The sequence below is a fragment of the Phragmites australis genome, chromosome 18 (assembly GCF_958298935.1).
Source record: "Phragmites australis chromosome 18, lpPhrAust1.1, whole genome shotgun sequence".
NCBI classification, from domain to species: Eukaryota; Viridiplantae; Streptophyta; class Magnoliopsida; order Poales; family Poaceae; genus Phragmites; species Phragmites australis.
This window is the reverse complement of record NC_084938.1, coordinates 9,582,335-9,595,287: the sequence shown is the minus strand read 5'-3', so window position 1 is coordinate 9,595,287 and position 12,953 is coordinate 9,582,335. Positions and strand designations below refer to the sequence as shown.

Genomic DNA, 12,953 nt, shown 5'->3' with positions numbered 1-12,953 from the left:
ATAAGTTAGATAAATGATCAGATCTAATGGTAGTAACTATATAATTGAATAACAATATATGCACTACTTAAGTTGGTTCATGTTGAAGCTAGGAAAATAAGTGTCGTTTTGCATGTTTGTAGTGAGATTTGAAAATTCATAAAATATTCAAATGGAGTCGGATGGAGAATAAATTTATATGAAAATTGTAACTCTCGGTGATATCTACAATTTTGTAGTTGACAATTTTTTTTATTTGAATCCATTGTGTATCCAAATAATCGTAAAAATATTTTGACAACAAGAGTTAAAAGGAAAAAACATCACATTGCCTTCTGGCGCAATAGGTGCAAGATTTTTTTTCAAGTACTCCAAGTTATTTTTTGAATGAGGGCTAAGGGCAAAATTGTCTATAATAGCATACTAGTTAATTGCCCGTACGTTGCAACAGGAGCCAAAAATTATAATTTAATGTGTTTAGCTAATGCAAAATGACAGTTCAATTGACCAATGACTTGCGAATATACATGAGATAATTTAACCTTTGACCAATTATTTTTTACCCGTACTATGGTGCACAATGATCTAATACAAACCAGAAGTCATTATGCAAAATTCTCAAACCTTTTATTTCTTGCAGGCAGAAATAATCTCAGAGATTTTGCATAACTCCCCAAATTCCCTCAACAATCATAATCCTATTTTCATGGTCTCTGTGTGCAATATCTGGAAGGAAAAAAAGGAATCATTAATCTTCATGGTGCACTGTCGATCTCAGTACTTGCAATTTTCAAATGTTAGTCACTTACTGTTATGTTGCAAAACCTGAACAATGGTCCCTGCAACTCTGGTTCCATTGACCATAGAATTATGATTCAAATGTTCACTAAATATCAAGCCTCACTGCAATTATTACAATACCATTAGGTCCAGAGTTTCTCAAGCAAACAATGAGTAATAAAAGGAGAAAAATGCACTCACTTCATCAGTTCTGCTACAGTATAAATAAGCAATATATGGTGCAAGCACCTACCCTTCCATCATAAGACACAGAAACATCGGTCCAGAATAGAGACCATGCAGGTCCAGAATCATCGGTCATCGCTGCCCTGAACAGTGAATATATATCCAATCTAGTAGATCTAATTCTTAAAAACATTGAGGTAGCAAGGAGCCGTTTAACAATTCAAATCCCTTTTTTAGCAGATAGTTCATTCATCCTTCTTTGTTTGGTTCCCAGCAGACAATTCCTTCATCCTTGAAATCCATAAGCAACTAATAATCCACTAATATAACTTATATGAACCCCAAGAATCAAAGCACTTGCATATCTGCTCACCTTAATGTATGTTCTGATAAAATCGTTGTGCTAGTCCATATTGGATGCTAGGTAGCCAACTCCCTGCTATGGCGCAAGCAGCTCCAAATTAACCTCCAAAAGTTGGTTCCTGCACATTTTGCGTTGCCAAACAGGAAAATAAAATTGATACAATCAGAGAAAAGAAGAAAAGAAGAAGATAATGATTGAATCAACAAAATACAAAAGAGAATGGAAGGTCCAAGTAAATCCGCCGCAGAACATGATGATGGGCTGATGGTTGCACTGCTCGGACTTGGTAGCAACCTCCTTCTCAATGCCACTTCAGAGCATATCCTTCCTTGGCCTATCTAAACATAAGCAAACAACAAAAATATCAGCACAAATATAAGTATCCACTCTTGACAAAGCATGAGATATAAGATGAACTATATTTGTGTTGAACGCCTTATATGTAGCAATGAAACCAAAATAGAAAATGAATCAATAATTCACATGATCTAACGCATGAGTAATTAAGATTACTAAAGGTGGTCGTTCTTTCTTGAACTCACCATATATATAAGCCAAGAATTTGGTGCCTTTCATAGGCACAACTGTCAGAACCCCAACCTCGGATTCCCCTATGCCTCCTATATCAGTGCCTGGATTAAGTAGCTGATACACACATAATTCAATAAAATAGTATAAAATACATACTTCATATAAAATAATTACCTGAAAAGGGCAAAAGATGGTATCACAGATAAGGATCCATGACAGACCAACCAGGCAGAAGAGCCTTTAGCAGAGCGGAGCAAAGAAAATGGTGCAACCCAATGCCACAAATAACTTGGGTGCGGACATGACCTTAGACTTCTTCTCTTTAACTTCATCTGGGTTGATGTTGATCTCCATCTCAACAGTCTGAAAGCAACACGACTGAGTATGAAAGGTACTCAACAAGTCTCATACTACTTCAAGGGGTTGATAGATGCATAAAGGATGATTCAAGGATAAGACTTTATAGTTTTAGTTTTAAGAGTAAGAGTTTATGCAAGTACTCAGTTATATTCTCTATTGTTAACTTTAAAACAGTTTGACGTAGTTCAAAACTAGGTAACAAGTCATATATGGGGGGTTTTCAGTCCTGGGAGGGGCTACACCTCACTCTGCAGTCCCTATCATCACATTTGGTGTACCTCTAGTATCACACAGATCCTGACGGATTTAGCTAGCAACCTTATCTTACGGACATCTAGTCCACACACTCACTCATCAAGACACATGCACTCTAAGTCTAGTAAAAAAGGTTCGGCCTTCGCATGTCCATGACCATGAACACGAACACAGCTATTCGAGTAGGTTTATACTATGCAGAGGTTATACACTGTACCCACACGATATGCTCAGCCTCCAACCGTTGCAAACGGAGGAGCGAATCATACAGAGACACTTCAATCACTTTTCCTGCTAGGCTTTTCTACGAGACATCCCAAGTACCAAAGGCCTTGTACTAAATATCAGCCCCCTTTTTAAGCCATTGGCTGGTTCTTGAAACATTCAAACAGTGGGACAGATGGTCACTTGACTCCTCGTTGCTCCTCAGCCTCCTAAGTATGATGCCCAACCTAGACAGATGGTCACTTGACTCCTCATTGCTCCTCAGCCTCCTAATATGATGCCCAACCTAGTCTGATGAAATAAAAATCAAGTTTTGCACATACAGGACGCATGGTTACATTGAGGTGGCTTAAGCATGGTAGCAAAATGATTCGGTCCTTAAGCAGCCATGGCAGGCATCTTTTGGCAATAAATACCCCAAAGGTAACTCAAGTCCCCAAGAGCATCCTCGTCTAGAGTACTACTCTACCTGCCCCCTCTAAAACAGTTTTCACCTATTTTTACACACCACCTATCATATCCCACATGAAATCAAGGATCTCATCACCATCAAAAAATTCACAACCATCAGGAATTCATGTATATGAGTTAACATTGATAAGGATCAAACGATGTCTCTGAAGAGATGTATTTTGAAAATGATGTCTCCGGGGGGACGTATCTGTCGGAGGGTGAACTCCTAAAGCAGGGATCTGGAGGGACCCCCTTTGAGATTCGGCCAGGGAGATGATTCTGAATCTGTTTGCGGGTTGGGCGTAAATGTGATGGCAGGTGGAATGGAATGATCGAATGCAGAATGCAGTAAATGCACTGGAGGGATTTTTAGACAGGTTCGGACCGTATTGAGCGTAACACCCTACTCCTGTGTGTATGCTATAAATGCACTGAGAATGTCTCTCAGGGATGTTGCTAGTTACAAGAATGTCTATCTATCCTAGAGCTTCAGGCTCCTTCTTCTTCGGTGGTCTCAGCTTCTGTGCTTGTACTGAGTGCTTTTCTGTCTTCGATCTTCGTCCGGGTTGGAGAGAGAGAGTGTCCGAGAGTCTGTCTTTGTCTGTGCCCACCGACTCTCTTAAATACTCGCCGATGGTAGCGTGCCCCGAAAGGGAGGGCACGAGTTTCAAGGCACCATAAATGGAAAAGCAGCCATTATGGGCTGCTGCGCGAAGTGACGGCGGGGTTGAAAACGTGCCCCCCGTCCGGTCTCGGTCGTCATGATGGCGTGGGCAACGGGCGCCGCGGAGAGGGTCCATCGGGCAGCCACAGAGCAGCCTGGCGTGCCCGCCCGGTCTTGTTCGCCTGACACAGCAGGGCCGCAGGCAGGGCGCCTTGGGCCTCGCGATGCTATCCCGAGGCGCGCCGGATGACGTGGGATGGGACCCATGCATTAAATGTCCCCACGCCTCTCTGCCAAGCTGTGGTAGGGGCTGACCAGGGTGTTGTCGACTAATCGCACAATTACCGGCAAAGCACACAAATAAACACACTAAGAACAGAGCAAAAAATAGAAGAACAACAAGACAAAACCTATCTAGAAAGATAGAGCTCAAGAAAACGAATCTAACAACGCAAGAATTGATGAAAAGGAGCTACGATGAAAAAGATACGCTAAAAACAAGATTAGGGTTTAATTTGAAAAAGAAAGGGACTAAATTTGAAATAAACAGAAAGTTTAGGGGCATTTTTGTAAAAATAGGGACCTATTTGAAATTATATAATAGTTTAGGGGCTAAAGTGTAAAAGTATAGGGGCTCTTTTGTAAAAATAGAGAAGTTTAGGGTCCTATTTGCAAAGTTGCCAATTATTTGGAAATTTTTTGTATTGAAAAACCTTCTTTACTACGTGGCTGCTGACTTGGCTGACACATGGCTAGACATAGGCTAGATCGCGTGACATGGCTGGTGATGTGGATGTCCACATGGCAAAGGTTGACGTGGCAGGCGGATTGGATCTAGACCGTTGGATTTGAATCGGATGGCTCGTGATCATGGATTGGGTTCATGGTGACGGTAGACCAGGCTGTGGACTCAGCTCATGGGGCTTACCATGGACAGAAGCGGCAGAACACTTTGGAAGCGGCGGCGGACGACCTGACTTTCGCCGAAATCGGGCTTCGACGAGCGTGGAGCTCCAACGAGTAGCAGAATAGGGACTCGGGTTCTTGGGCGAGTCAGCAACGGCGTCAGTAGGGCTGGGGGACCACTGCGATGACCTGGAGGCGAGTTCCAACCACGGTGGTGCTCGGAGCTATGGCGCGAGGGCTCTTCAGCATTGAAAACTACTTAGTGAGTTGGGGAATAAATCAACGACTTCTAGGGAGGGTGTAGGGATGCTATATATATATAGGCGGGAAGGCTCTAAGAGAGCGGGAGAGCTTGGTTAGGGTTTAGGGTGGCGGTAGTCACAAAACTGAACTCAAACTCTTCGTTTAAAAGCCGATAAGCCGACAGGAGATAGAGGGGATCATGGGACGAGCTTCTAGATGATTTCCCCTCCGATTTAGGTGCAGATTTGGCAGGATTTGACGGTCGACGTGGCTCGTGTTAGAGTCGGACTCCAACTCGAGGTGGAAGATGGTCCTTACAGGTGGGGCCCACGTGGCAGTGGCTCGGAGGGAAGGCGAAAACTTCCTGGGCATTTTCGGTGGAGGGAGGCAAAGGCGGGCTGGCGCAGCTACGCTGGCTTGGGCTGGCGGAACAGTACGTTGGGCTACTCGAAGCAGGCCAAATTGGACTGAGGTAGGGAGAAGGGGAGCAGGTCGACTGGGTTGGCAGGCCAGGCCGGGAGGGAGAAGAAGAACGGGCCGGGCAGGCCGGTGAGGGAGAGAGGGTTGAGCTAGGTAGATTTAGGTTTTCTCTTCTTTTTCTTTTTCATTTCTTGTTCTAATCTATTTCTATTCTAAAACAAATCAAACCAAACAAAGTCAAATAAACTCCAAACAAAAAAACCAAATAAACCCTACATGCCTATTTCCAGCATGAATGCATTTAAACAAAGAATAACCTAATTTAAATTTGAATTGGAATTTAGAAAATAGGCTTTTTTCCTATTCTAATTATTAAACCTATATTCTAATCTTGGAAAATTTTAGAAATTTGAGAAATCTGAAAATCAGGGTGTGACACCACTAGATGGTCTGGTGCTTAGTTTGTGCACACCGGATTATAGCACCGGAGTATTTCTTGCGGAGGTGACTGCAAATGTTAAAGAATGAAGAACAACCCACGAAAAGGTCTGGTGCTGTGAGGATGACGAGCTCAAGCAAGAAATAGAAAAGCTCAAGAAGGACTTAGCAAGATTAAAAGGCAAGAACCATATTTAACCTCCTTAAGATAATCATACTACCATGGTGAAAAAACTTACGGAGTGATTCACCGTGACATGTTTCAAATGTCATCAAGAAGGTCACAAGTCCTTCCATTGCAAGCAAGTCAAGAAGAAGATCAAGGAGAAGAACAAAATTATGAACCTCCCCAACAAGACATTCAACATCTACACCAAACCCAACTACAAAACCAAGACCAAGAGCAACCACTACAAGCTTAAGAAGAAGAACAATAGCAAGGTGGTTGCACATATGGTTGGAAGAAAGAATTGAGGGTGGAACTAACCCATTAGGTGCCCGAATTGAGGGTGGAACTAACCCATTAGGTACCTAAGGGAGTTATTATCAACATGAAGGGGCCCCAATCGGTTTGGGTTTCAAAGAAGACTTGATGCCCTTAGCAGCTATGGAGATTGGGAAACTTGGCTTACAAAATGAAGTGAAGGTTCAAGCAAAGAAGCCAAGTGTATAAGATTGGGCGTTTTTATGAAGATCATGATAATCATAATACCCAAATTCCTATCCAAAGGTAAAAAAAATAATGGAACTATATGCAAAATCTTTCAATTGTTTGTAGCTCATTTGCCTTGTCTAGGATTACATATACTTATTTCAATTTATTGCAATGCCTAGTGTAGGTTTTTATATAGTAGGTTGCTTGTGTTTATCTCTTTCTTAAGAGCAACCTACATGGATTATTAGTTGTAAGTTTCTTTTATGGCACTAGTTTCTCAATTGGTATCTTTTATATGCTATGCACTAATTTATAAGATACCCTTCCTGTTGTTATTAATAATAAGTACATATGTCTCGTAAGTATTCAAAACTTGTATACATACTTTTATGGGGAGTATATCTTATGAGTTGTGATTTTGAGACTAACATGTGTTGCTAGATGTATCTTTTGTAGTCTCATGGAAAAATCAATACGTCCCCGGAGGTATGAAATACTTAAAGGCTTCAATTGGTATCATTATAAATTCATTTGTTCATTTAAGCTATCCCCATACATAACATGGCTTAAATTTCTATCTTGACATATTGTTTAGTTATGCATGTCTCTTTCTTATTATATGTATGCACACATATAAGGGGAGTTTAAATCATATTATGTGTGTTTTATGAATTATGATCTTTATTTGTCTTTTTTAATTGATATCAATGCCTACTATCCTTATAATTGGTATCATTTCATTAGATCATGTTTTATAAAGTCCTTACTTGTTTTTTTAATTGATATCAATACCTACTATCCTTACAATTGGTATATCTTTTTAATTGGTATCATTTCATTAGATCATGATTTATAAAGCTCTCTCCTATGTGCTCTAACGCTCTTCCTCGAATTCAACATATGTTTGTAGCCCTTTTTGAGATTATTGATAAAGGACGAGAAGTTTGATGACCAAAGCAAGAAATAAGATATAAGATATCTAGGAATACCAAAGTTAACAAGGGGGAGAACAAAAAAGATACAAGAAGCAACATGAGGCACCTAGGTTGACAAAGGGGAGAAGTTCTTGCATGGATCGATAAATGGAGATAGTAGCAATAGAGAAAGGGGAAGCCACAATAAAGGTGGACTAAATAGTAAGAACATGTATCTAAGCAGTGTGGTAAGGCTTTGTGCTCTTTACGATTGATATCATTTATTATTTACCAGTTTATTTGGTTGTGTTATCATAAATCACAAAAAATGGAGAGATTGTAGTGAAAATTACTATATTAGGTTATGATTGTGATTTTGATGATTAATGGCAACATAGTTATTCAGACTAACATATTTCTCAAGAATATATATTAGTAGGTTTCATGGATATAATACATCAAGAAGCCACTACGGTCGAGACAAAGTTTGATTGAATTGAAGAAGTCCAACAAGAATTAACCTCACCGGATGGTCCGGTGTTCAGGGGTTGAACTCACCAGAGTATTTTGTCTAAAGGTAAAGTGAAGGCTGATGACTTCACCGAATGGTCTGGTGTTCGGTGTGTTAAACTTATTGAAGTATTTCTAACAAAGGGGGAGAAGACTGAGGATCTCACCAAATAGTCCAGTAGTCTGCACTGGGTAACACCGGAGCATTTCTTGCAGAGAAGAATGCAAGTGCAGAAGATTGAGGATCAACCCACCAGATGGTCTGGTGCTTATCAACCCACCAGATGGTCCGGTGCTTGGTTTGTGCATAACGGATTATTGCACCGAAGCATTTCTTGCTAAGGCGACTGCAAGTGTTGAAGAATGAAGAATAACCCACCAGAAGGTCCGGTGCTTTGAGGATGAATGCACCGGAACATTTTGCACAAAGAGGCTGTAAAAGGCTCGGATGGCTCAAGATAACTCACCGGAAGGTCCGGTGATGGATTTGAAGGCACACTGGAGCGAACGGTGTTCAAAGAGGCTTTGAGTGGAAGTCCAATGGCTAGTTTTTGAGGTTGTACTCACTGGATGATCAAGTATTAGTACTACTATTCTCACCAGATTATTTGGTGTTAATAATTTTTTTGAGCCGTTAGGAAAACGGCTAGTTGGCGGGTTTGAGGCTATAAACACCCCTCTATTCAGTCATTTGAAGGTGTGATATGCTTCTGGAGTCTAGAGGAAGCTCATATACACTTGAGAAGACATCCAAGCCACCAAAGTGCTTAAAGTGATCATCCAAGGTGATTAAGCATAAGATTAGAGAGTGTTTAGTGCTTATAGGCATAGAGTGAGTTGTAGCTAGGTGCTGCAGCTTTAAAAAGGGATCAAAGAGTAATCCTACCTTGTACCGAGTGGTACATATGGGTCTTGGAGTCTTGGTGATTCGTCGACATCTTAGGCTTTGGTGGCTCAAGCTTGTTGACCCTCTGACTTGGCGTGGAATGGTGGCAAGACACATGTACGGGGAAGCGAAGACCCATGCCTTGGTGGATCAAGCTCCGAAATGATCACGGCGGCAAGTGACCGGAAGAGAAGCTAGTAGTGAGATCTTGTCTTGGTGGCTTATCGTGCTTAAGACCTTTTCTTGTTGACTTGGTCGCTCAAGAGTCATGACCGGAAGAGACTTGGCGACCGGGAGCATATCCTTTGTGGAGCTCCAACTTGGACTAGGGGCGACATTCATGCCACCTATACCACAGAATGAAAATATCTTGTGCCGAGTTTGTCTCTTTACCCTATTTACGTTTCCGCATTTACATACTTGCAATTTACCTTACTAGAGTAAGTTACAAACCTCTTGAGTGGTAGAGTAGACATACTAGATAAATCTAGAGCACATTTAGATAGAAATTGAGATAGGTTTATCTTGTAAAGTTTTTAAAGCCAATTTAATATAGGCTTCTAAGTGTCCTAATTTACCCTCCTTTAGGACATCACCGTTCCTCACAACCGGACCATCCGGTGAGGTACTCTTCGATCTTCAACTCTTGGAAACGCTTCTGCAGGAAATACTACGGTGTGAAGCATCCAATGTGTATAACACAAGTGCTGGACCTTCTGGTGTGTTGATATTTGGTTTTCTATGCTTGGATTATTCTCTGCAAAAAATAGTCTGTCGTGCATCCTCACTGATCGCAAGACCTTCCGGTGCCTTGAATTGCCTCGACCTAGAAGCAAAATACTCCGGTGTAAACTGCCCATTGAACACTGGATTATTCAGTGAAGGCATTCCTCATTGCCTGTCAGAATTGTTTTGGCATGTACATTCCTGAGCACTAGACCATCTGATGAGTATATTTTTCTTAGGACTTCTCCAATTCAACCAAACTTTATTCCATCTATGGTGGCTTCTTTATGTATTGCATCTATAAGACATATTAAAGTATAGACTTGACAAACATGTTAGTCCCATTGACTATGTTATCACTAATCATCAAAATCACAATCATAATTTAATAAGACTATTTTCGCTATACCAGAAAGGGGCTAGCGAACCTACAGTGGGGTAAGGTTCAAAGGAGGATAGCTTACACAGGAGAGAAGGCAAGGCTCATCGTAGTTATCGCTTCACTCTTGCATGAATCTTAAAGGTGATCGATTTTATGGTGTTGGCTCAGCCAACCGATGTATTGGTAGGGATGAAAATGGATGGGGATAGTTGGTAAAACCTCCTAATCATTTTTATTTTTATATTTTCTCTTAAAAACAGAAAAACTGGAAATAGATATGAACTTGAGAATGTCGGAATATCGAAAATGAACCAATCTAAAAAAAAACACATTGATATCGATCGGGAACGGATAATTCGAATTGAGAATACCAACTCGTAGAACCATGACTTCAAGCATCGACATGACACATAATTAATTCACACCAACAAAACTAATTTATACCATACACAGATATACCATGTAATGATATAAGTCTCAACTAAAAAACAACCACCATATCGTAACTCGAGTACTCGACACAACATATAGTCACATAAAGACTAGAGTTAGAGACGACATAGTCGCAAGAGCTTGAACGACAACGATAGGTCGGAGCTTGAACGACAACGATAGGTCGGCCACCGACTAAAACGGAGCAACTGAGGTCTATGTGAAGTTTGAGATATAGGTGATGTTTTGGGTTGGCTAGCTGGACTTGATCTTTAGGCTATATTGTGATTTGTGAAATTGGTTTCAATTAGAAAAAGGGAAATTCCCGATTAAAACGGGATATCGACGGTATGATAAAAATAGTAAAATCATTTTTGTCCTGTTTTTATGTAAATCCTAAATATATAGAAAATGGTCGGCGAAAATATAGAAAACTGATCGGTTTTCATCCCTATATAGGAAATCCGATTTTTGAGTGGAGACAGGTTTTGTAGGCTGCAAGGGCCTGGCATACAGGCATACAACCCGCCCATTACCCATCAGGGAGCAGCCCAGGTCCAACAGTGGCTCCAAAGTCCAAAGTCCCAACCTACTCCGAACGCTGCCGACCATCCCCTTCCTCCGCCGGATCCTCCTCCGCCGCTCCTCCATCCACCGCTGCCGCCGCAGCGCCGCTCCTCTGTCGGTATAGCGCCAGTTGAGTGGAAATCCATTCGGAAATGGATTGAGTTCTTCCTTTTGTTGGTAAGCAATCCAAGGTTGCATGGATAGATTGTTCTTAGAGTTCGTGCTCTTCTTGGGGATTTTTTCTAAACTGTGACGTGGAGCAATCACATCCAAGTATTTCTTCCTCCCTATTGAGTTAGTCGTGGGTTTGTTTATTGCGTGCTGCCCTACTATTCCAATCCATCCATCCATTGTTCAACTCGATTAGGCGGTTCATTTTGATTAGATTCTTCTTCTTTAGCAAGCAAGATAGATATTATTTGATATCATTGGACTTCTTCGTACACAAGGTGCTGCAGTTTATCTTCTAAAAATCTTGGAAACCCCCCTATGCCCTAGTTAAGTCCGCCCCTGTTGTAGTTAAATCGGCAGTTGCCATGATCCCTTTGTTGTAGCAGTTAATTTTGCTGCAGTTCCATTGAAAATTCTAACGCTGTCTCATCTGAAGATAGCTCATTCTTTAGTTGCATTTGTATTAGGCTCTGGTGATTGTTTCACAAGGATGAGATGGCCTCTCGTCGAAGGTTATCTGGTATCCAGAGGCAGGTCTTGGCGCTGTACAGGGGGTTCCTTCGGACAGCACGGCTAAGGGCCCCAGAAGAGGGCCGCAGGATTGAGTCTGTCGTCTCAGCAGAATTCCGTGAGAATGCGAGGAATGTTGATCATAAGAACTTTGTATACATCGAGTACTTGCTAAGGAGAGGGAAGAGACAGCTTGACCAGCTCAAGAATCCTGATATTACTGGACTTTCAACCCTTGAAGTAAATAAATAAGGTATATATAATATTGCAAGCCATCTAATTTTTCTCAGTGCTGCTAATTGGTTAACAGATCATTTGTATAACTGTAGCGATAAAATATGAGAAATACCAATTAGTTCTTTCCTTTAGAAGATGCTGACAAGTATCCTCTGACTAAGTGTTTTTTTTTCTACTTATGAATGTTGAACCAAGAAAAAAAGTTCTCTATACAATTAAATAATTATGACTTGGATGTGTAGTTTATGTAGGAAATACTAAACATGGGATTTGTTGCTTCAGGATAGCATGGATTGTGTTATTACGGATATGGAAAGATTCAGTGTGTATTTCATTTATGTAGCAGCTTTGTCACATGTTTCTCTCTTTTCTAAAAATGGTTTAAGTGCTAGGTCGTACATTTTACTACTCTTTGCTAACATGTAAAAGATCATAATCTGATAGCTTGTTTATAATCTAGGCTAGTATCAATATATTGATGTTCACCAAACTGCCTTCTTGGACTAAGAAATACTGTCTTACCATCTTACATCATTTGATTTGGAAATTTCCAGGCCTCTTCATTGCAATAGCAAAGTGTCCATCATGATATTGGTGTTTCTAATGGGAAAATTCGGAATCTAGCGGGACTGCTGTTGACGATGTCCAAAGAACATAAATATGACCATACATCAGTGTCTCTTTCTGCAGTAACTTTCTGGAGTTCTCTTAATTTGCCTATGTCATTCTCAAAATTAATCTTGTAGCACATGTTTGGTGACTCTTAATAATAGTATGATTTTATTGTACTTCAGTGTGAGCAGGCATTGCACTAGAATTCTTGTGAATGTAATGAAACATTTTTTGTGAATGATCTCAGACATGTGATTTAACTCAACTCTGAAGACATGCTGTGACCTTTAGTCCATGGAATTTCTTCCATATTGAATATGGTATGCACTATTGATAAAAAGGGTATGTTGTAGTGCAACTTTTCACTTGTGTTGTTTCTCACCAGCAGTGAGATTGTTGCAAATAATGACTTAGCTTTACCCCGCTGTAAAATTTACTGCGTTCATAGCCCAGATCAGTTAAGTAGTTGGCACCATCTTCAAACTTCTTGGATTCATGATATGTGAGATTTTCTGATCTAACCAGGATATATGTATGAGGTTGTCTT

General features: G+C 40.7%; 1 protein-coding gene across 3 annotated transcripts; it reads left to right on the top strand.

Moving 5' to 3' along the window:
- Window positions 1–10,803: 10,803 nt before the first annotated feature.
- Window positions 10,804–12,671, top strand: LOC133899674 (succinate dehydrogenase assembly factor 1, mitochondrial). Of its 3 annotated transcripts, none has more exons than XM_062340707.1 (3): window positions 10,804–11,053; window positions 11,500–11,810; window positions 12,349–12,671. In XM_062340707.1, the coding sequence occupies exon 2, from the start codon at window positions 11,543–11,545 to the stop codon at window positions 11,807–11,809; it is 267 nt and encodes an 88-aa protein (XP_062196691.1). In that variant the 5' UTR covers window positions 10,804–11,053; window positions 11,500–11,542; the 3' UTR covers window position 11,810; window positions 12,349–12,671. The 3 variants fall into 3 exon arrangements, with proteins under 3 accessions (XP_062196691.1, XP_062196690.1, XP_062196692.1); XM_062340706.1 differs by having other exon boundaries at window positions 10,809–11,053; window positions 11,515–11,810; XM_062340708.1 differs by lacking the exon at window positions 10,804–11,053 and adding an exon at window positions 11,072–11,325 and having other exon boundaries at window positions 11,515–11,810.
- Window positions 12,672–12,953: the final 282 nt, after the last annotated feature.

Bases quoted from the DNA above. Each gene is read 5' to 3' on its own strand.
- LOC133899674 (XM_062340707.1), top strand. From the start codon at position 11,543: ATGGCCTCTCGTCGAAGGTTATCTGGTATCCAGAGGCAGGTCTTGGCG.